Here is a 23,281-nt window from a genome sequence, read left to right on the forward strand (position 1 = left end):
ATGACAGTAGCTTAGAACAGCCATCTTGGACCTAGAAATGGAAGTCGCATATTTAAGATAGCAGAGAGCCAGCCTGCTCAGAACTCCTACCTCTGGGTTGTTACATTAAAAAAAAAAAAGAAAGAAAGAAAGAAAGAAACTGTTCAAGTTACTGTTAGATTGAGTCTCTGTCTTAACCTGCATCCTAATACAAGTGGCTAAAAATGCGTCACCCCTAAGACTATTTAAAACAACATGACAGCCTCTAAAGGTAATTTCTTTTGTGCAATGGAATGAACAGAAAAGTAGTTTTTTTACGGTGACAATATCAAAGGAAATATATCTATATGCTTTCTTTTCTTTAGTCAAACCTACACCTCTTCCCTGCTTTTCACTCAGTTACTATAGATTGTCTGTGGTGCTATTTAAGGCCAGCCCCACCACCTGAGCACTGGATCCCATCTTCTCTTATTTACTTATGGACCCCAACTTTGCAACAGTCCCTGTCTCTGAGATGTCAAATATGCTGTGATATTACGCCTTAAAATGCAAAACAAACAAAAAAGCGCCATCTTCAATCTTCCTCTGGCTTTATTTTACTGTTCCCTTTAAGCTAAACTCCAAGAAAGAGCTTTCTTCGCTTTCTTATAATGTCTCCACTTCTGGTTCTCCCTTCTCTTCAATCTATTCTGACCACATTGTTGTCATTGACACTTCACTGAAACTACTCTTATTAAGGTATCTAATAACCTCTAATAGTAATTACTGAATTCTCACCATATCCTATCAACTATATGACTCCATTGTTCCCCCTACTTTGAAACACTTTTTCTAACTGACTTCCAGGACATAATTTTCTTCATTGTCTTTGCTTCTCAGTCTCCCGCTCCATCCACCACCCTCCTCATTTCTGACTTCTATACACTGGAGTGTCTTAAAGCTTAGTTCTCTCCCTTCTTCTCTATACTATTTAAATACAAAAGTAAAACTAAGCAAATATGGGAATTATAGATTATCAAAATGTTTTATAAATCTTGAAAATGTAAAACTAGGATAATTATCAGGTATTAGGAGAGGTAAGAAGCATGAATGTTAACTCCTTTCATAATAAGGAGTCTAAAAAACAATTCTAACTTAATGTTTTCCTTTTTTTACTATTAGAGAGGTCTTTTAAGAAACAATCTTACAATACACAACATATATTCTTATATTCGGCAATAGGTTTCTTTTTGTCCTGCTGAATTTAAATTTAAATGTAATGCTTTTATTAAAAAATAACATTAGTAATAAGTCAATCACAAAATAACAAACAATTCTTACTACTTTAAGAAAAGACAAGGAGAAGAATTAGGGGCTTGTTTGAGACTGAGGTTCTAAGAACAATTCCTAGAACAACATAGCAAAACTGGTCATTATCTAAAGCCTGCCTCTAGAAACATACTGCATTCACTGCAATCCAGGGATTACAGAGTCATGTTGTGTTTGTTCAATCTACTACAGCAAAATGGATATCTTGAGTAATGCCACCTCTCTCTATATTTAACTCAGTCTTAATCCAAGGAGTAAATGTGATTTACCAAAATGAAAAAATCTGGTTGGTGGAACCTAAAATCATATCCAGAATTCTACTTGCAAGGGATTCTGGGAACTGTTATTTTTAGCTTTCCTGAATTTATAAAAATAAGAGACATTAAATATATCTCCAAAATGTCAAATCAGTATATGTCTATGTCCATTGTTACCACCTAGTCAAAGCTGCTGTTGTCTCTCATTTGACTGCTGCCAGTCTATGCTCTACCTGCTTCCACTTTTAGCTCAGTAAGGGCTTTTCACTGCTCTATGAATAAAACCCAAATACCTTATCACGGTGTACAAAGCCCAACAGGATAGTGACTCTTTTTTCTCCCTATCTTTCTGACTTCATTTTTACCCTCCTCCTTGTTGAATGCTATATGTTCTAGCCACAACAATCATCTTTCTGTTCTTAAACACAACAAACCCATTCTCTCCTCAGGGCCTTTATATTTGTTGTTCCTTCAGTCTGGAAACCTCTTCCCCCAAGTATGTGCAGGATTTGCTCTTACACTATCATGTCATTATTTAAATGTCACCTTATCAGAGAGGCATTCCCTGATCGACCTATCTAAAAGAGCACAACTCCAGTAACTCTTATCTTTACTCTGCTCTACATCATTAGACATCAGGTTAAATTAAAATCACAATAAGATACCACTACACTCTCACCAGAATGACTATAATTAAGAGTATCCAAAACAACCTTGAAAAAGGAAAACTAATTTGGAGAACTTACCCTACCTTTCTGGAAAGCTTACTGTCAAGCTAGAGTAATTAAGACAGTATGGTATTGGCATAAATGTTGACGTATTGATGAAAAGAACAGTATAGAAAGCTCAGAAATAGACCCGCATTTATATAATCATTTGATTTTCAACAAAGAAGCTGAAGCAATTTAATGAAGAAAAAGAAATCTTTTCAGCAAATGATGCTAGAATATCTGAAAAACCATATGGGAAAAAATTAAGTTTCAACTCCTACCTCACACTAAATACAAAAATTAATTCAAGATAGAACAAAAACCTAAACAAAAAACCAAGCTTTCAGAGAAAAACAAAGGAGAATATCTTTGTGACTTAGGGTAGGCAAAGGTTTCTTAAACAAGTCACAAAAAGCAACAAACACAGAAGAGAAAAAATTAATACATTAGACTTCATTAAAATTGGAAACAACTGTTCACCAAAAGATATTAAGAAAACTAAGATGCTAACCAGACTTGAAGCAACTATCTGACAATGGACTGGTATTCAGGATATATAAAGAACTCATACAACTCAATAATTAAAAGACAACCCAATTTTTAAAAACAGGCAAAATGAGACCAATGCAAAATGACTGCAGCTCATGTAAAAGACAGGGTAGCATGTTTTCAGTTTTAATAGGGACACGCAGAAAAGTTCCAATTCTTCCTGACATTTCTTATTAGCCAAATAAACATGGTCTAGATTAGAGTGTCTATTATAAAAATAAGAGGAGAACAAGTCAATTATATTTCAATGAATGAATAGCCAGGGGTCCTAATTAAAATGACCAGAAAGAAAAAAGGAGGCAAAAGATTTCAAAAGATATTTCACAAAAAATGTAGTATACAAGCAGCCAATAAGCACACAAAACAGTGCTCATCTTTCAGTTATCAAAGAAATACAAGTTAAAATCACAAGATATATCAGTATACACACAATGAAAATGGCTAAAATTAGACTGACAACACCAAATTTGGCAAGGATATGGAATAAAATCTATACATTGTTGGTGGGAATGTACAGTGGCACAACCATCCTGGAAAGCAGTTTGTCGATTTCCTAAAAAGTAAATATATACGTATCATATGATCTCACCATTACATTTCTACATATTTACCCAAGAGAAAAGAAAGTATGTGTCCAAAGACTTGTACACAAATATTCACACAAGCTTTATTTGTAATACGTAAAAACTAGAAATAAGGCAAATGTCCACAAATATTTGGAAAAACTGTGGAATTACAAAACACTACTCCTCAATGAAAAGAAACTATTGATCATATAATATGGAGAAATTATAAATCATTTATGTAGAATGAAAGAAGCCAGACAAAAGTACCTACTGTATGATTGCATTTATATAAAATTCTAGAAAATGCAAACTATAGTGACAGAGGCAGATCAGTGGTTGACAGGAGTGGGAGGGGTGGAAGAGATAACATGAGCATGAGGACACTTTTGGGATGAAGAATTTGTTCACTATATTATGTTGATTTTATGGGTATATATATGTTAAAATGTATCAAATTACACACTATAAGTATGTGAAGTTTACTTATATCAAATATTCCTCAATTTAAAATATGAACTAAAAAAATAAAAAAAAAATGAACTAAACAAAACAAATAAGAACCCATAAGACACTTTAATGCTCGTTTATCATTTATAGTTTGTATATTTAAGTATTTTGTAATTTCAGTACGCATTAAATTTATTCTTCCATTCCTAGTGTCTAGTTATTTTAGGAGTAGATTAATTATGATAGCAAAAGATTAATAAAGAATAGTCTGTTAAAAACACTAAAATATTATTTTCAGAAACAAACTGGGGTATTATTTTCTGAAAACGCTTCCACACATGCTCTGTATTAAAGATGTTAGACTTAACATTAATACATTAGTAATATTCTTCAGGTAAATATTTTAGTTAATTTCCTAAGTTTCACAAGTAAAATAATTTTCATATAAGATAATGTACATCTGATTTCCATTTAGGCAGCTTACAATGATTTTCAACCAATAATGGTCAAATGAAACTACTTTTAAACCCTGGATCCCGTCCAGGTTTTCTACTTTTCCATTATATGACTTCATTTTTTTCCCTTATATTAGATCGAATTTTTAAAAACTCAGATAATGCTATTGAGGAAAAAGAAAAATTTCTTTCCAAAATTTTTCTGGATTATTTTCATTTAACTCCAAAATTGTAAAAAACACTGTAAGAGAATCCTTTTAATGATAACATATACTGTCATCAGTGTTTTAATAAAAGTGAATATACAAAATGATTTAAAGTAATTTATATATTACCTGGCCACATCCAGGGGCAGTGCATAGAAAGGGTTTGTCATCACTCATATTCCACAGGTCCTTGTATTGCCTATAATAAAACATTAAAAGATGGCTAAATGTTTTACAGTACAGATTTTTAAATAAAGAGTAATTTAAAATGTTATACTTTATTTTCACTAAGTTTATTAACTCTTTATTTGGATGTGAAATAGAACACTTTTACTGACATTTTAACCCTCTCTTCCATTTTGAGTAGACAAATATATGTAACATGCAGATTTTATACTACAGAAAAAAAAATTAGGAACTCTAGACTATCAGGCTAAATTTGTTCTGTTCAACAGTATAATTGCAGAAAGAATAAAATACTGTAGTTAGAAAATCACCACTTTAATCCCTAATGAAATAATGGCTTTAGGTTGGATCAGGCTAACGGCACCTGAACTCACAGGTCAGTCTTAAATTAGGACACAAAGACATTATGCGCCTCCTGATATGATGCAATGGAAAGAACATGAAGTATTCTTGGGGGAAAAAAGTCAAACTTGAATCTCATACAGGAGACAAACATGTAAAATCATGTAAAACAATACCAAGTTGCAATTAGCTAACTTCTATAGGACAAAAGACCTATCTCTTCAACAAATAAATATCATGGGGAACAAAAGAAGAGAGGAGGTAGGGAGGAACCTGTTTTAGGTCAAAAGAGATTTAATAAACATAATAACCAAATGCAATATGGTGACCTTTTTGGATCCTGATTTGAACAAAACAACTACAAAAAGACTTTTCTGAGTCAAGATTATATTCCCACTTTTCGATTTAGATTTTAAGTTCCCAATTATTTCTTCTATAAACTTGTAGGTTTTTATTGTTTTTGCTTTCTTTCTAGAAATTACATATATAATAACTGTATTTGACTCAACTAAAAATTCTATAACACTGCTCCTTTTCAACACTAGCTTGTTACCTTTCACAGCAGTTTCCCAAAGCATTTTCAATAGGATAACAATAGTTATTACAGAACAAAGGTTTGTGGCCAAAAAATTTGGGAAATGCTGGAGTAATTTTTTTTGGTAGGACTTTTCAGAGTCATTAACATGTTCAAGTGCAATGACTGGAGGAGCACAGAGAATATGGCATTTTGCCACACCCATTTGCTATCTGAATCCCTTTTCACAGAATATCTCATGGGACTAGTATTATTATGTCTGTCATAGTTAAGTATATTTTGATGCTCTCTTTGATAATTTAAAAACACAATAGGAGTATCAGCTAAACTACATACTAGATAAGTATTTTCTTAAGAAAACACTAAAATATTTATTTAGAAACAACTTTTGAAAACTTTTATAATCTAAAATATTTAAAATGGCTAATACCAAATATTGCATACACACCTGGCAGAATTCACACGTAACTTGAATTTCATAAGTTGAGCAACTTATCACGTCCTTTTTTTCATGGCAAGGATACTGAAAAACAAAGTGGTTTCCCACTGGTAATAATAGTTTTGAAACATTTCTTGAAACACTGTAGAAAGTAGAAACACTCAATAACATTACTGTCATCTAGAAATCCAGTCATTAAGAATCTTTTATAACAGAGTACTCCTTCTGAAATATGAACACTGATGTAAATGCCTTAAACAAAGGTATATATTAATATATCCAATTCCACATAAAGAGGATAAAAGAGGAAGAAACATTTAATTCAGCCTTTATGGCTGTGGTTGAAGAGCAACCAGCGAGAGGGTGAAAAGCCTGAAAAAGATGAGATCTAGTATTTCAAAATACCTATTCAGAAGGCTTTTAAATTTTTTAAAATGTAGTTGGTGGTGGTCAGGTTCTTAGTCTAATTCATCAAAACCTATTTGTCTCATAATGTAGTTAGTCTATATAAGCATAACTTTATAACTTACTTAGCTATTATCTTAAGGACAAGTACAATATACTAAAACTATCCAGGTCAGTGATCCATTTTTAAAATTCTGCTAATACTATTTCATCTTACAATCATTGAAACCATATCTGGTGGTGATGAGAGTAACTTTTTACACTTATTCAAATAAGCCAATGGTACAGAGAAAAGAAATCTTATTTTTCATAATTTTGCTTATAAAATTATGGTATCAAGAATGTCAGAAAAAGTGGATAATTCGTGTAGAGAAATGTGTAAATAGCCACAGTTCTGAGTCCTAGAGTCAAGAGTGATCTGCTATGGGAGATGGGACGAAGAAAGTTTTTCCCTGGCCTTAGGCAAAACTTGTATCTGGTAGGATTCCATTTCTTCATTTATATCCAACTTTACCATGCTGTCTGTGCTAAGAGGGAAAAGAACACTAGAATAACCTATATAGGTTATCCTTCTGTCATTACCAGTAGAATGTGGGCTCAATGAGGGCAAGGAATTTATCTTCAGGTTAACTACCTAAAATAGTGCCTTGTTCATATCATTTACTCATTAAATATTAAGGAATGAATAGACAGCCATTAGATATGAACAAGTCAAATAAGTTTAGTTCACTTTACCTAACAAAAACCTTCTAAAACTAATAACAAAATGCAGTTTATATTGCTTTTAAAAACCAAAGTAATATTTAAACTTAGTTAAGTTCCAGAAACATTTAAACACCAAATGAATGCCAAAATACAAAGGTGAAAAAAGCCCCTGCACTTGAGAAACTTTCATTCTAGCAGAAGAAAGAGGAATGCAGTCATTTAACTTCAATTCCTTTTGTAATAATAAGAGCTGAAATGACTTACTTAAGGTAAAAAATGGGACAAGAACCCTTCTACTGTTATATTGTGCCTACCAACTGGTATGCCTTGCTCTACTAAGCATACCAACTATTATACCTTGCTATTCTATACCTACCAACTAGACAGAAAGTTTATATAAACCACCTTTAAAAAAATAGTATAGACAGACTCTTTTGGGACTTGTAGAGTTATTCCACTGACCTATTAAAATCACACATAATAAAAAATGCCAATAAGAAAATAGTATAGAACACTTTAAGAAAAGATGAATAGAAGCAAATGGAAGAAATTAACTGGCAAACCATTTCTTATAACTTAAAATTAATATAAAAGCCAAGCTCCAGAACAAAAAATATATAAGGGTATCTTCATTGAAGGCAGTCCAGTGCAGAGTGTCAGAGCCTGGACAGGGTGATAAAGGTGTCTACGGGTGGGGGAAGGGGTTTGTGCTAGAGGGGAGTCTGAGTTGGGTGAGGAAAATATGTGGAGGGGGTACATAGCCTGATGCGGGATGTCAGTGCCCAAGCAGGTTGAGGAGTTATCCACATGAAGTAAGGAAGAGGGTTGGCACTAGTCTAGCAAAGGATATCAGGGCCCAAGCAAAAAGACATCTGCTCAATGAGGAGGAAAGGATCTAGTAAAAACATATAATTAATTATATACACACATAGGGATTAAATGAATAAGTAAATATAAAGGATGTGGTGGGTGAAGGCAAATTCACATTATGAGTGAAGGTAATTATTTATACAGAACGAACCTTTGTATTAGATGAGGTTTAGAGATATTGGTGTGAACTCATGACTTTCAGTATAGATATAAAGATATATAGATATAAAGATATGTATATATGTGTACATATATACATGCATATATATTTCTATGTTTCTCTAGCTGTGTCCACTGAGAGGGCTTTGGAACACTGATATCGCAATAGCTAGAAGCCCACTTAGCACCCAGATCTTGATGTCTAAATACCAATCTCCACCAAAAGGAACTTGGGCTCCTTGAAAATTTGGATGATTCCAGGGCTGGGGCAGGGAAAGTACAGATGGGCCTTGAATATCTTGTCTCAGAAAGTAAAGAAGGACTTACATATGGATTTGGCCAGAAAGTGGCCAAATCTAGAATAATTTGAGAATCAAAATATATGATAGTAATGGGTCATATCGTGAATAAATTAAGATTTCATTAATTCCTACTGATATAAAAGAATAAACTGAAAGTTTGATAAGACAGGATATTTACATACTCTCAACGTATCTCCCTATAAAATACATTTTAATTACTAAAGGCAAAAGAATAATTTATAGTACAAAAGCCTGGCAAACATCACCTTACTCCAGTGATCCAAGTTAACAACCCTAGAAGCAAGGGAAATCAATATCACATGCCCCCTAAAGGGTGCAATGAAAAGGACATATCATCACTTCCATGACAGCCATACTGAGGACATATTAAACTTAATTATCAAGAAATATTACACACAAACTGAGGTAAACTCTTCAAACTAACTGGCCTATAATTCTCTAAAGAGTTCAAGTCATCATGGAATGGCTGAGGAACTGTTTCAGACTGATAAAGACCAATGAGACATAACAATTAACTCTAATGTGAGATTCTAGACTGAATCTTCTTGCTATAAAGACATGATTGGAATAAGTGGCAAGACATAAATGTGATGTGCAAATTAGATGGTAATAATATATTAATGTTAATTTCTTGATTTTCGTGGTTATATTGTGGTTTTGTAGGAGAACATCTTACTGGAGAAAACAAAGTATTTGAAGATAATGGGATATCCTGCTGGCAACTTACTCTTAAAAGATTCTGAACTAAAAAAAAATTTTTTTAATTTTAAATTAAAAAATCCTTACAGGAGTTTAAGTTCTATGTAAATAATATGCACTATAATAATTCACTATATATCTTATATAATTAGTATATAGTTTGTAACAGTAGTTATATGAGAAAAATATTACAAAATATAGAGATTCTCTAACAATTCTCCGCTTGTTTCTGGTTTATAACTTTCATGTTATGAGATGTTGAAGAGTAGGAAAACTATGTTCTGTACTGCAAGGTTAAAAGCAAACAAAATCATACTACACTAGAACAATTTCCATATCTGAATAAAGGCTTAAGAGGTGTTATTACGTAATTATTTACGGTTTCCTTTTTTTAATATAGGGAATGTGGGTTCAATCTGTTAAGGGAGATAGGTGATCCTTTACACTGTGGTATCAATATTCCCAGGCTCTTTTGAATTCTATCATTCAAATGATTTGGTTAGTAAAAATACGTGTTTTTCTTATGTTTCTATTAAAAACAAGTAAGAAGGAAACTAATTCACTTCATAGAAAACAGTGTGGGTAAACAGATCTTAAAAAATAGGAAAAAATAAATTTCTGGTGAGTAACTTCAGTAATTTCTAGATTCTAAAATGTGAACCTGATCTAGTTAGTTGGTTACAGAACTATAAATGTTATAATCTCTTATGTTTAAAGCATATTTCAAAGCAGATTTCTAAAATAAGGGTAATACTAAATGCTCAATACAAGGTACAGCATTTCTAAATATGTCTAATACAAATGATTTTTAATGAAATTTATTTGAAAAACATTTGATTCCCTAATTTGTATCCAATACCACATTAGAATAAGAAGTCCCTGCCCTCAAAATCAGCTTAGTAAGGAAGACAAGTGAAAATAATATTATTAATTCAGTGATATACATAAAAAGACATACACAGACACTATGGGAACATAGAGGAGTAAGGAGTACACTGGAGCGGTCATTTTTCTTCAGCATCTGTATACCCCCTTAGAGAGCCACACTGCCAGTAAAAGGCAACTCTATACATCCATGACCCTGACATGCCCGGCTCAGGTGAACCAGTGGAGACACCTGACCAAGTTAAGCCAATCAGATTACCTCTTCAGGAAATCTGCAAAAAGGAAAAGAAAAAAAAAAAATCAGCCAAACAGAGGTAGGCGCCAGGTATTCAAAAATTGTACTCAGGACTGATGGTTATATTGTCATGTTCATGCTGATAAGAAATTAATGAAGGCCAGAGTGGAGTAGGCAAAGGATAGGCACAGAAAAACAACAAAGATGAGAAACCATGAAGCCAAGATGAAGGAATGTAGTTTCCGTGATACCTGACTATGCTGTCTATGACTGGGTCATGCGAGAGTCTTCTGTATGAGGCTCCTGGATTTGTTTTTGGTTTTTAAACCTCAATTTAACTTATTTTCTATTTTCTAACTAAGACAAGTACCCAGCCAACCCTAGAGAGAGAGAATGGGAAGGCTACTGAAGGAAGTAATGCCTGAGCTTAGTTTTCTCTATGAAAGAGGCATCAGCCAGTTAGGCACAATGTTTTAGGCAGAGGAGACAGCATGTAAAAGCACAGGAAAGCATAGTACACTTATGGAGCTCTAAGAACCTCTGATGGCTGAAGTGTGGGATAGAAGGTTGAAGGAAGAGAGGTAAGACCAGAGAGGAGATTTTGAAGTGTCTATTACACCCTGGAAAGGAGTTTTGATTCCATCCTCACCCCAACTCTGAGGTTATAAATGATGGCTCTATGCCAAAATGTTGAGCTAAGAAAGTTTTTCATATTTTTAATTGGTTAGGGGCAGTGTGGCCCTCATAAAGCCTAAAATATGTACTGTCTGGCCCTCTAAATAAAAGGTTTCCCTAACCCTGCCATAAAAAATGGAAAGAATTTAAGTAGGTAAACTAATAATCAAAGGGGCATGTTGGTAAGATCACTAATGGTAGTGGGGAGGATGAATGAGAGCAGGAGACATCTTGCATAAGAAAACTAGTACAAGCTACTACTGAATTCAGAAAAGAGAATGATGGTCTGAACACAAGTAGTACCAACTGAAATGAGAGGAAAGGAACAGTTTATGAAAAAAATGCTCTTAGGATAAGGCCTCATATTTTTAATTGCTTCCAGACCCTTGAATGGAAAGACTCTTGCCTCCCTCTCCAGACTTATGCTACCTTTTGATCTCTTGCCTCTAGTGCAGGCTTTTACTCAGCTCTCTCTCTCAGCCTGGAATACTCTCACTTCCCACTCATCCATCCTTTTCTTAGTTAACACGACTCACCTCTGACATCCTTCCATTCACTATCTCCCAACCCTGAAATTCAGATCTCTCATTTAGTCATTCAATCAATAGATATTTGTTACGTACAAGAGGGTAGGAATTGTGCTAGACTTCTCAGAGTACAAGGACGCAGACAGAGTTCCTATCCTCATGGAATTTACATTTTATGGAAAATGCTTCTAACCAAATCAGTAGACCTGAACATATAAATTAAATAAGCAGTAGTGTGCAAGAAAAAATTATCAAGTGTTGCCTCCTATCTTCCTTTTATACCTGCTTAAAAATGTTCACTTTTTCAAATATATATGTACATTTAAATTATTTTCCAAATTTTTGTCAAGATAAGAGTAACTGTACATTTACACATAGTTTCTCTTTTGATCTAAACCTCCAGATTCAGGTACAACAGCACAGGCCAATCTGCTTGTATATCTTGATCTACCTGACAGAGTCTATCACCAGACCACCCTGTTTTGAAACATTTGGTATGACAGGCCACATTTATTAAATCAATATTTTCCTTCCTTTTTAGAAGCTATATCTCCAAGCTCTAAATGGCCTGAGAACAGAAACCACTGTACTTTATAACTTTTAACATCAGCACATGGTGGCTGCCACACAGATGTTTTAAAGGTATGTATGAAGCACTATGTAACTTATTAATATTTCTGATCGGCATGAAATAATCATGGTAGTAAATTTAGTTGGTATCATTTAATCCAAATAAATTTGAGATTTTAGTTAGTTACCACTTACAGTGGGTAATATAACACTTTTCATCCAAAATATTTTGGAAATATGGAAAATACCTCACGGATTAACTCCTGTTACTATCCTTATAAAATTCTAGGAGAATTGGGACTTTCATCTTGGAACCCTTTGCCAAACAGAAGGCTCTCTAGTCAGATAAGTTCAAGATCTTCTGGGTTTAAACAAAATTAAACACTTCAATGCAAGTCTTCAGTGTACTATATTATACACTGCTCTGTATAGTAGCTCCAAAAGGACATTTTCAAATTTGCCGAACCACAGAATTTTTTTTTTTTTTTTTTTTTACTAAACACTATCAGTATGGTAGAACACTAGCAATTTGAGGACTATTGTCTGGAAAATACCTGTTGAATTCAGAAATATTTGAGAGACGATCGCAAAATAAAAAAGACCACTTTTACATTAAAAGCTTAAAAACTCTTACCTTTCTAGCTGGTGGGCCATGAGCTTTTATTCACTCTGCTGCCAGGAATCCCTCAACTCTAATCGAGTAAGCTGTGCTTCTCAGGTTTCCTTTTAAGTATCCCTATGGCAGAGGAGAGGCAGAAAAGAGTGAGCTCATTACTCTGTGAGATCTAAAGAAATAGCTTCATGCAGTTCAACTCCACTACAGTCTTTTAAAAATGTTTATTTCATATTTTAAAATCTATGTGAATTTTGTCTTCCATGCTATTATTTTTTGTTAAAAAATTAAGGTTCCCTCCAAAGTCTTCAATACTTCAGGAAGATGTTTACCCTGTGGCCTCCCATAACTTCTGGCACACTGCCACCTATCAGAGATTTAACAGTTTCAAGGATGAAAGTACAGCAATGGAATCTTGATGAAAGGAGAAAAATAAGACTTTTTACTATAATAGAAGAAAGAGGTAGTCATAGATGATAGATAAAATAGCAGTGCTGAACCTGAGCATCAAAATTCTTAAATGATTCTTGTGTCAGTACCGCACCATAACATCCATGGAACCCAGTTTATATGCTTCTTTAGAAACAGCTTGACTTTTTTTTATATGTGAATCAGGATTAAGTTTAGCTGTGAGTGACGGCAAACTCAAAATAACAATGGCTTAAATCAGATGTTTATTTCTCTCATATAAACACAGGCAGTCCAGAATCACGATCACTAGGAGCCCAGGCTTTCTATTTTATTGTTTTGCCATCCTTTACATGTGGCACCACCTTCATGGTTTAAAACAACTGCTCAAGATCTAGCCATTACATCTGCTGATCAGACAGCAGGAAGGAGAATGGGGAGATGACTTAAACAGCCTCCCTTTAGGGAAACTTTTCAGAAATCCCACAGGAAACTTTCCATTGACCACAACTTAAATCACACGGCTACAGCTAGCAAGAAAAAGCTGGGAAATATATTCTTTATTTTGCCATATATATAAATATATTCTTTATTTTGCTACAAATCAGAGCATATACAAAAAGGAAAAAGGAGAGAATACATATTGGTAGACAATTAGTTGTTTCTGTCATCATATTCACCTCATTCTAAAATGTAACATCTTACATTGGATACCTGGTAGAGCTGCCTTAGCATCTCTTAGTAGACTTACTGAAGGGAGATCTGAGAAGCAGAAAGTCCTGCCAAGTGGCCAAGAAGCAAGATCTATGTTCATAAGGTCTACTCTAAATATTCAAGGCCAATCTGTAGGTGATAGAAGGGTCCAATCTGAAGACCAGAATAACAATACAAGAGAAAAGAAACAACCTAAATGGTCATAGTTTGGGAGGATAACTTCATCTAAGCAGTCTACAAAACAAAGAAATAATTACATGGAACTATTATGTAAGTAATGGAAGTGCCCAAGGTGAGAGTGGGAAAGATCCTGGAAGAAAGCTTAGTTACCAAATGCATTAGGAAAAGACAGTGGACCCAGAAGTAAGATGTAAAAGGGAAAGAAGAGTTTCCTCTATGATTATCTGAGGACTGAGCTCCCATTAAGGCCACGTATGAACTTTGGAGATTTCCCTACTGCACAGACTGTTGGAAAGAAGGGTTGCACTTTACCTTGAATAAGGTTGGCTGAAACAGCCTTTATAAGTTTAAAATTTTGATGTGAATACCAGAAGCTAGGAAGAGTCTCATTTCAAAACTAGCAACAAAACTGTTTTATATACAGACAGTTCCTTAAAGGGAAAGGGAACCAAACAGAATATTCAGCCATACATATGTAGAGTGGAAACGATAAACGAAGCAGAAATTCTAAGGACAGACAAATGGCTCTACCCCAGCTGTTTTTGTATTTCTTATATTTGGATATAATTAACTTGTGGGTAAAGAGCAGGATCTCTGTTGAAGGGAGTAAACACTGCTAAGGGCAAGTATTCTGGAAAGAAGTAGATATTTTGCTAGGAAATGGGGCCAAAAAGGTAGACGTTGGTGTGAGAAAGGAATTAATTCCCTTGGACATGGAGTCAGAAGTCTAACATACTCAAGGGGAATCCTGGGTAGTCGAGAGAAGTTGGCTTCTGGCCTCGTGGGAGGACAGGCACTAGGTAAAAGGCGCGGGGGAGTCTTTTCAAACAGGTGCATGTATTACTGAAGGTAACTAAGACTTTCCAAACAACGTCTGAACAGGTCAAGTTTTTAAAAAATCAATTTCCATATCTTCAACTTCCCTGTCTTTGCCTTCCTAAAAATGATCTGCCTGCCTATGTTCCTTAAGTCCTTATTCTTCCACATTTCAAAAGAAACCTCTCTCTGAGCAAATCTTATTACAATGCATTGCCCCAGGTTGTAAAAACCTCAGTGGAACAAGATAATTATTTAAAGGAGTGTCTTAAAGCCTCCATTAATGATGGTACCATTAAACCTCAGACTTGCGTCTTTCCCTGTCTCAGATTTCTGTTAAAGCAAAGCATGGCTTTAAGAATGATGTGTTTTTTGCCCTTTGATTAGGAATGTTCTGAATTCAGAATTCAGTGTAATGAAAGGAAAAATAAAAACTTTCATTTAATGACTGTCTCTTCCATTCTCAAAATATTGTCCAAAAATGCACTATCATGAGAGAGTTCCATGAGAACAAAGCAAAGAGGAAGCAGTAAGAAACTTAGAAAAGTTTAATTCATACTCATTGCAGAGAAGATAAGGTGATCAATAAAATACTTAAAAACATCAAAATACATTGGATTCAGATAAAATTATGTTAAAGTAGAAATTAAATAAAAATAAGAAAAAGGACAATGATAGTTTCTGTTAAAGATGAATTAATTCAAGTTTTTTTTTTTTTTAAGACCAATGACAGGATCAAATCACCATGGACATAAGGTACTTATAAAAGAGTGGTGTCAATATCTACAAACTCTAGAAATTACATTTTTTTCTACTATTTAAACTTATGATGAAAATTTTATGAATCAACTTAAAAATGTGTAAGGGTACATGGTTTATCAAATTTTGTTTCAGGCGCGTATGAGTATGGTAGGCAGAATGGTCCCGCAAAGATGTCCACACTGTATCCTGAAACCTGTGAATAGGTTATGTTACATGGCAAAATGGACTTTACAGATGTAAAAAGATTATGAATCCTAAAATAGGAAGATTATCTTGGGTTATCCATGGGGGCCTAGACTCAATTACAGGAGCAGAGAACTTTCTCCCTCTGGAGAGCAGATTCAGCAGCGGTACCAGTCATAGAGATTAGAAGCATGGGAGAGATTTGGTCTTCCATTCATTACTGTAGGAGGGCAGCACGGAAAGCATTTCAGCTTCTAGGAGCAAAGGCCAGCCCTGGCTGGCAATCAGCAAGAAAAGAGGGACCTCAGTCCTACAACTGCATTCAGCCACAATTCGAATGAACTAGAAGTGGATTCTTCCCCAAAGACTCCAAAGAAGAAATGCAGCTCTGCCAACATACTGATGTTGGCTTTGCAAGACCCTAAGCAGAGGACCCGGCTATGCCATGTGGACTTCTGATCTACAAAAACTGTGAAATAAATCTGTGTTGTTATAAGATGTAAAGTATGTGGTAATTTGTGATGCAGAATTAGATAATTAATAGAGTGAGCAAAAATGTTAAAGTATCCAGAAGGACAAGCTGTGTCCCAAAGCTTTAAGACCAGCAGCACTTTATAGACAGCTTTCTCTGTGCAATAATTTCCTTCTTATATCCCATTCAAGCACCACAAAATGCAAGAATTGATCCTAGGGCTCACCTTGGGAACAGCAAAATGGGCATAATAACAAATTTAAACCTAAGAGTTTGAAAACCAATAGCTATCAGTTGATTCTACTTCATTTTCTTTTCAAGGTTAAAGTATCTAAGTTTTAATATTACAAAAATTTTAAATGGTATGCTTTCACTACAATCCTCTCCAGTAAGAAACAATATACCAATTTCAGGGTTGTCAAAAAGAATAAATTAAAATAATATATGTAAAATATATTTTATAGTGCATAGTATTCATACAATATCTATTAAGTTTATTAGAAGTTTTACTGTATTTTTACTTTAAATGTATCCTAGTGCTTAATTAATCCTAATCTTACCATCTTCTTTATTTTAAAGCCAGAAACTGAAAACTACATGTGTTAACTCTCAGAAAATTTTTACATTAATCGTTACCCCATAAATTTGATGTTATCCCATAAGGTTATTTAGTACATAATGTTTAGTTCATCAATGTAAGGAAATCAAATTTCTCAGATATGGGAAAAAAATAAGTCCAAATTTAATGAGGAAAACAGTTAATTTTTCCTACTGAAGCAGACATGACAGATGTTCTTCACATATATCATAACTCCCACAGGTATACTAAAGTTTTGATGAAATTCCTCAAAGTTGATGGGACACATAAGAGCATCACAGACTTTACTCAATACTGTATTCATGAAAGTAAGTACACTATTAGTATGAGAACAGTGATAGCAGACCAATATCTCAAAATATGATTTAATGAAAATATCAGTAGTCCAATTTTTAAGTTAAACTTCTTTTTTTTTTAAGTGAGCCTTAATTATTCCCAGACCTCTAATCCTTAGGTATATAAGGTAACTTGCTTTATAGTTTAAAATTACAACAGAACATTAGAAATATATAAATACAAAGAAACTGCAGGTTAATGTTTATAAATATAAACAGTGCTAATGCAAGTTTTTACTAGTAATGTAATTTTAGATTTGGTAATCGTATCTGTTACATGAAATAATGTTCATTATTTTTGCTCAAGGTGGATGTATAAAACATACTTATCGATCACTGCTTTTTTTCTTACTAAAAATTTATCTTTTGTAAAAGTAAAAAGAAAATAGACACTCAGAGCTCTCCAAGTAGTATAGTAAGTAATTCACAGTCTTTGTCGCATAAATAATTTCTCATTAGGAAGAGGGCACAAATAAGATAGGTATGGATTATGTACAATTCCCTTTACAACACTAGTAAGCTCACCTCCCTCTCTCTCTCTCTAGTAAGCTCACCTCCCTCTCCCTCTCCCTCTTTCTCTTTCTCTCTTTCTCTCTCTCTCTCTCTCTCTCTCTCTCTCTGTGTGTGTGTGTGTGTGTGTCAAAATTCAAGTAGAAAGAGATATTATTGTGGGAAAAACCCTCATTGCAACACCTATATTTCAACAATTATTAAAAACCTTCCTTACAAATGATAAAAGACACCAGTGACTCCTGACACTGGCTAAGAACCAATGTTGTAGTTATATTACCTGAATAATTAGTAAAGAATTGAAGAGAACAAACAATAGAAATGTGGTGATTTAGGAAGAAATGAAAGTTCTCACTGAAATGTTTATAAGTGGGATTGGTGGAATGAAAGAAAATAATTGGATTTTATGGAATTCATATTACAATTCTATCATCTCAAAATATGGATATGCTATATTGCATTATCTTTATATAGACAAAGTCTGACTTGGGGAGAAGAGGTGTATATGAAACAAAAAACATGAGATATTTTCTCACATGGATTTATGAAAATTCTAAGGTAGGTAGTAAGTTCTACCACAAATTACAAGTTATTATATTGCCAAAGCTACCAAGCAGATGGTTGATGTACTACCTTCAAGCCACACCACACATATGCCTGGAAGGGCTATGAGAGATCATTATTTCTGAATGAACTTTAACAATAATAATCACTACATCATATACTCAGTATTTATTAAGTTCCTGACAGTGTTTTAAACATTGCAGATACATTAATTACTTGAATTATCACAAGCTAGGACTTAATTATTATTAAAGATAAGGAAACTGAGGCACAGAGAAGTTATATTATTTGCTCAAGGTGACACAGATATTAAATGGTAGACCCATAACAATCTGACTCCTAATAACTACCTTAAAACATTGATTATATAATTACTATATGCCAGAAAACAACACTGAGAAAACAATAACTCAGTCATTTTGGCTATAATATGCACATTCTTTATTTCAAGTGTTACCTATATGGAAATATTATGAATTTTAATATTCGTAAGTCTATAGTTCAGATAGCAGCTCTTATATTAAAACAAACTAGCATAAGATATCCAACATGTAAACTATGTAAAACTGCATAAAATTTAAGGATTATTGTTATTAGACTCAGAAACGTCAGTAATCTTTAAGACAAAGTCAATAAAATGACAGAAAATATGAAATATATAGTATCTGTTTCAGCATATAGATCACCGGTAGACAAATAACTACACATCAATAAGATCTACTAAATAAAACTGCTAAAGAAGGCAATTAATTTTCATTAATAATTCCTAATTAAGTAATTCTACACTATTAACAAGCGCAACTCCAAAGATGGTGAAATTTTGACGAAGTGAATGCATTCATATTCTAATGATGGTGTAAACTTGCTCAACTGTTTGGGGAAGCAAAAATTTGGCAACTGTAGAAACATTTACATCCTTTGACCTAGTAATCTCATATGAAATTAGTATCCTATGGAAACAATTCGTAATAAGAAAAAACACTGCTAAATTAACAATGAGATAATAATATTTACCTATTTAACAGTGCTAAATTCAGTGTTAAAATAGGCAGAAACTGAAGACAATTATTTTCCTGTTGGGCATTTAAAATTGAGGAAATTTTAATAGTCATTTGTAAACATCATGTAACTATTAAATACTACAAAGGTGTTACAAAAATGCTAATGCTATAAAAGTAAAATAAACAAAAGATAACTATGATATAATTCATTACTACTCTGTAAAAACTATAATGTATATACATAAATTAGAAGGCAACAGAAATAATGAAAACAATTATTTGTTAGTAGGGCAAAATTGGATTTGATTTCTATTAACACTATTCTAACAAGTGTTCAATAAATAAAACACACTTGCCCCAACAGAAGAATTAGAAAAACGAGGCTATAAAACTGAAATAACAAAGGCTGAGAATCAATTAGGCAAACTAAAGAACATTTAGGGAACATATTTATACATTTAATTATAGATGAAGGTAATTATATACTACCAAAATAACCAAAATACACTTGATACTTTGCCAAATGGCTTTTGCTAATTATAAACATTCCCACCCTGTCTTTCCCCTCTAATCTTGAGAATCTCTGTGGTAATAAACTACAACTATTGCTGGGATTATTTTCTATTCCTTAGGTGTTAAGACAGAAAAAATGGTTGAGAGCCACTATCTTTAAGATACAGAATACACATCTGAGTGAACAGGCCTTCCCCCTAAAGCACTGTTTATTTACATCATTTCTTATTGCAAAAAAAGTTTTTAATTACTTTACTACCACTGCCAAAATACGAAGAAAAAAAGGCAACACTACATGTACTTAAAAATGTAAATGAATAAACCAGTGTCAAAGTTGTTAAAAGAATAAATGAAAATAGTATATAATAATATATATGTATCCATAATTATATAATTTTGTAATAAATATTTACAATATATGTAAAATAATCCAAAACAATCTTTAAAGATCCACAAACTTGCTTAAATTTCTATGAAACTATACCTTATTCTAACTTTTAAACCTTGAGCTTAAGAAACAGAACAAAAATATGTTTTATGGGGTTTTCCCCTAGGTAGAAATAGGTAAATATTATTATCTCATCGTTAAAAACTACATTGAGAACATGCAGCATTTTAGCTGTGTTCTTATAGGTTTAAGTATAGGATAAAAACAGAAATACTAAGTTAAACTAACTACTGATTATAACAATGCATATTTGTTGGTTTTTTGCAGTACATTTTAATTACAGAAAATAGTATCACGAGTACTATTTAGTATTGATTTCTATAAGGATCAGTTAAATATACAATTATTGTTATTCATTGGGTTTTAAACGAGAGGTTTCATTTGCCCAGACTGACACAGATAATAAGGTCCATAAACTTGATTAAATGCGAACTATCAAATTTATATACCAGCAGAGAACATCTAAATCATTAAAACTCAACTTTTCCAAAATATAAAAAGTTAGGTAGAAAAAATGTAGATGATTTCTTGAGAGGCAATGCTAGCTATGGGTAGCAGATGTTTGATGCACAGCATATAATTTTTTGATATTCATATAGCTTCCAAATCTTGAATACCAATAAAAAGCATCCCCACAAATTATTTGTTAAAGAGCTACCATAATAACCATTTCTACTGTTACTTTAGTTTAAAAATATGAAATAAATACTCCAATTAAAAAAGTAAACACAAGAATTTCTGGAATATATATTTAATAGGTTACAATACAGTGCCCCAAATATGAAATAAACATTCTAATAAGTATTTTAAAAAGAACTTCTAGGAAATGCAATCAGATCTACAGAAGGCATTATGAACCTTAAAAACACACACACAAAAGTCCCTGAAAGCTACTTCCTTACTGACAATTAAAATACAACCACCTAAAATTCTAAATTACCACAATACTGTATTTTAAATAATTAAAAGCTTAAGGGCAGCAGCATCTTCTCAAATATGGAAGATTCTTATACTTTACAAACTCTAGGATTCTTAATTGTTACTCAATTATTGATGGCTTTAAAGATCTATGAACTTCCTTAATTCTGTTTCTTGACCTTTAGAAGGGTGTCTCTATTTTTTTAAACATACTTTACATCAGTGTTCCTGTAATTTTGAAAAGAGTATTTACAGTGGATTCAAGTCAGTGTAAAAAATTCAATTAGGAGATAGAACTGCTACTGTGTCTTTCAGGGCACTTAACTGTGTAGGGCTGCCTTTTTAACAAGCTTCTCACCTTCATAGCTTTGATACAATAGACCAAGGATACATGGTTAAAGATTATGCCTAGACAGGTTATTACTGACAATGCTAGTGGTTATGAATTTCTTCAAATAGGACAAAAAGTGTTCTCAGAGTAACAGTTTTTGTTCTGATTTCAAATATATTAACTTATGTATTGTTACTGGTCCCACAATTTAAAATTCTTAAGAAATTGCAGCATTCGCATCATAATTTAGGGATTAATCAATAGGCCTAAGGTTCATCAGGAGAAATCCCTTTACTTGAACACGATGTTCACTGCAGTTTTGCTCTTGGCCTCACCAGTTTTAAGACTCCCCATTAAGCAAAGACAATTTTACACTACCTAAGGGCACAAAAATAGTCCCAGCTCCTCCACCCTCTCCTCCTTCCAGCGTCAGTTCAATGAGAACACAGAATCAACGAACACACACGCACATACTCGGCTCTGGTCCCTAGGGCATCAATGAAAAGCACAGGTTATTTCCCAACAGAAGCTCTGCAATATATCCAGGAAGGTAAAATACGGGGGAAAATACACGAGTCAATCTGCACCCACCTCAGCCCCGCCCCAGCGGGAAAAAGTAGGGGGTTGCGGGTGCAGAAAAGACAGGTTCTCCATACCATTTATTCTACCATACTTCACCGCAGCCAGAGACCCTGACCCTATTTTCAGCCGCGCCTCCCTATCCTCCTCCCCGCCATCACATCACACAGTCCCCAACCACTGAGTCTGGGTGGGGAGACCAGAAACAACCCTCTTCCTGCTCAATCCAAGAACTGAAGGAGTCTCCCTGAGCCCCGAGCGGATCCGACGTGGGGCCAGAGACCTCTGAACTGACCAGAGAAGATAAATCGGGGGGAGGGGTCTAAGAGGAGCCGTTATTCCATTTTTCCTCTTCGTTAGGAAAGCGTGCGAGCGAGGAGGGGCCGGAACAACGAACACCAGTTACCTAACGGTTCAGCCCCGCCGGTCGGGCTCCTAAAGCAGACGCCGCGCGGCCCCTGAGGGAGCAGCATAGCCACAGTCTCCTCGAGGGCTAGGAACCGAGGCAGGAGCGGCCGAGGTGATGGGAAGCGGGGGGTGGGGACTATGGTGAGCAACGTCGCCATGTTAGTGCCTTCTTTCTCCGTATCCCTAGTCTCTGGTCCTGCGGTCCTCTCCCCATCACTACTCACCTTTCCAGGTCACTAATTCATGCTTCTTTCGGTCGCCAGGGAGGCCTAAACTCAGCGATGTTTACAAACTACCCCTGGAGGAAAGGGCTGAACGGCACTTTAAAGGCCACGGGTTCCCACAGGCTTCCGTCCTCTCTCGCGAGATCGGATTGACAACCCTTCTCCCCGCCCCACTCCCGGCATTCCCCCCCTCCACTTTCTTTCGTGCCCCTCCCCTCGACGCATACGCCCCTTCTTCCCTTCTTTCAGACCGAGCGCCTCTGGGTCAGGTGATTCCGTCAGGCCTCAGGAGGAGGCAGTTCTTCAGGAAGGCGGGGATGGATGGGGTGGGATCCGAAGAACACTCACGAGCTGATGATTGGACAAAGAACCCGAAGGGCGGGAAGCAGTTCTGGAGGGGGCGGGACCAGAGAGCCCAAAGAGTGGTGTCTCGGTGGGTCTGGACCTGCGGAAGACTGTGATTGGCAGCGAGCTGGAGGCGGGCTGGGTGTGGGGCAGTGGAACCGGAGTGTGTGTGTTGAGGTCGCGGGACGGGTTTGACCATGTGCTGGGAGGAAAAGGTGAACTCTGGAAAAGCTGTGGATGGTTGGAGTGAGAGCGAATGAGTCCCCCGAGCCCAGTCTCGGGAACTCGGTATTTCCGTTGCTGTCACTTCCTGGCCCCGGATAGGAA

At 34.8% G+C, this 23,281-nt stretch overlaps 1 protein-coding gene across 2 annotated transcripts in view; it reads right to left on the bottom strand.

Annotated features, from left to right (window-relative positions):
* The window catches only part of ATF2 (activating transcription factor 2), a 71,315-nt gene extending 48,515 nt beyond the window's left edge, over nucleotides 1-22,800 (bottom strand). For both annotated transcript variants that reach the window (XM_039855885.1, XM_039855884.1), the window contains exons 1-4: nucleotides 22,610-22,800; nucleotides 12,667-12,768; nucleotides 5,989-6,063; nucleotides 4,607-4,676 (exon numbers count right to left, since the gene is read on the bottom strand). In XM_039855885.1, the coding sequence (XP_039711819.1) occupies nucleotides 4,607-4,631 (25 nt within the window). In that variant the 5' untranslated portion in view covers nucleotides 4,632-4,676; nucleotides 5,989-6,063; nucleotides 12,667-12,768; nucleotides 22,610-22,800. The remainder of the gene's footprint in view (nucleotides 1-4,606; nucleotides 4,677-5,988; nucleotides 6,064-12,666; nucleotides 12,769-22,609) is intronic.
* Between the last annotated feature and the right edge of the window lie 481 nt (nucleotides 22,801-23,281).

Source organism: Pteropus medius, unplaced genomic scaffold (assembly GCF_902729225.1).
Source record: "Pteropus medius unplaced genomic scaffold, Ma_sr-lr_union100, whole genome shotgun sequence".
Lineage (NCBI taxonomy): Eukaryota > Metazoa > Chordata > Mammalia > Chiroptera > Pteropodidae > Pteropus > Pteropus medius.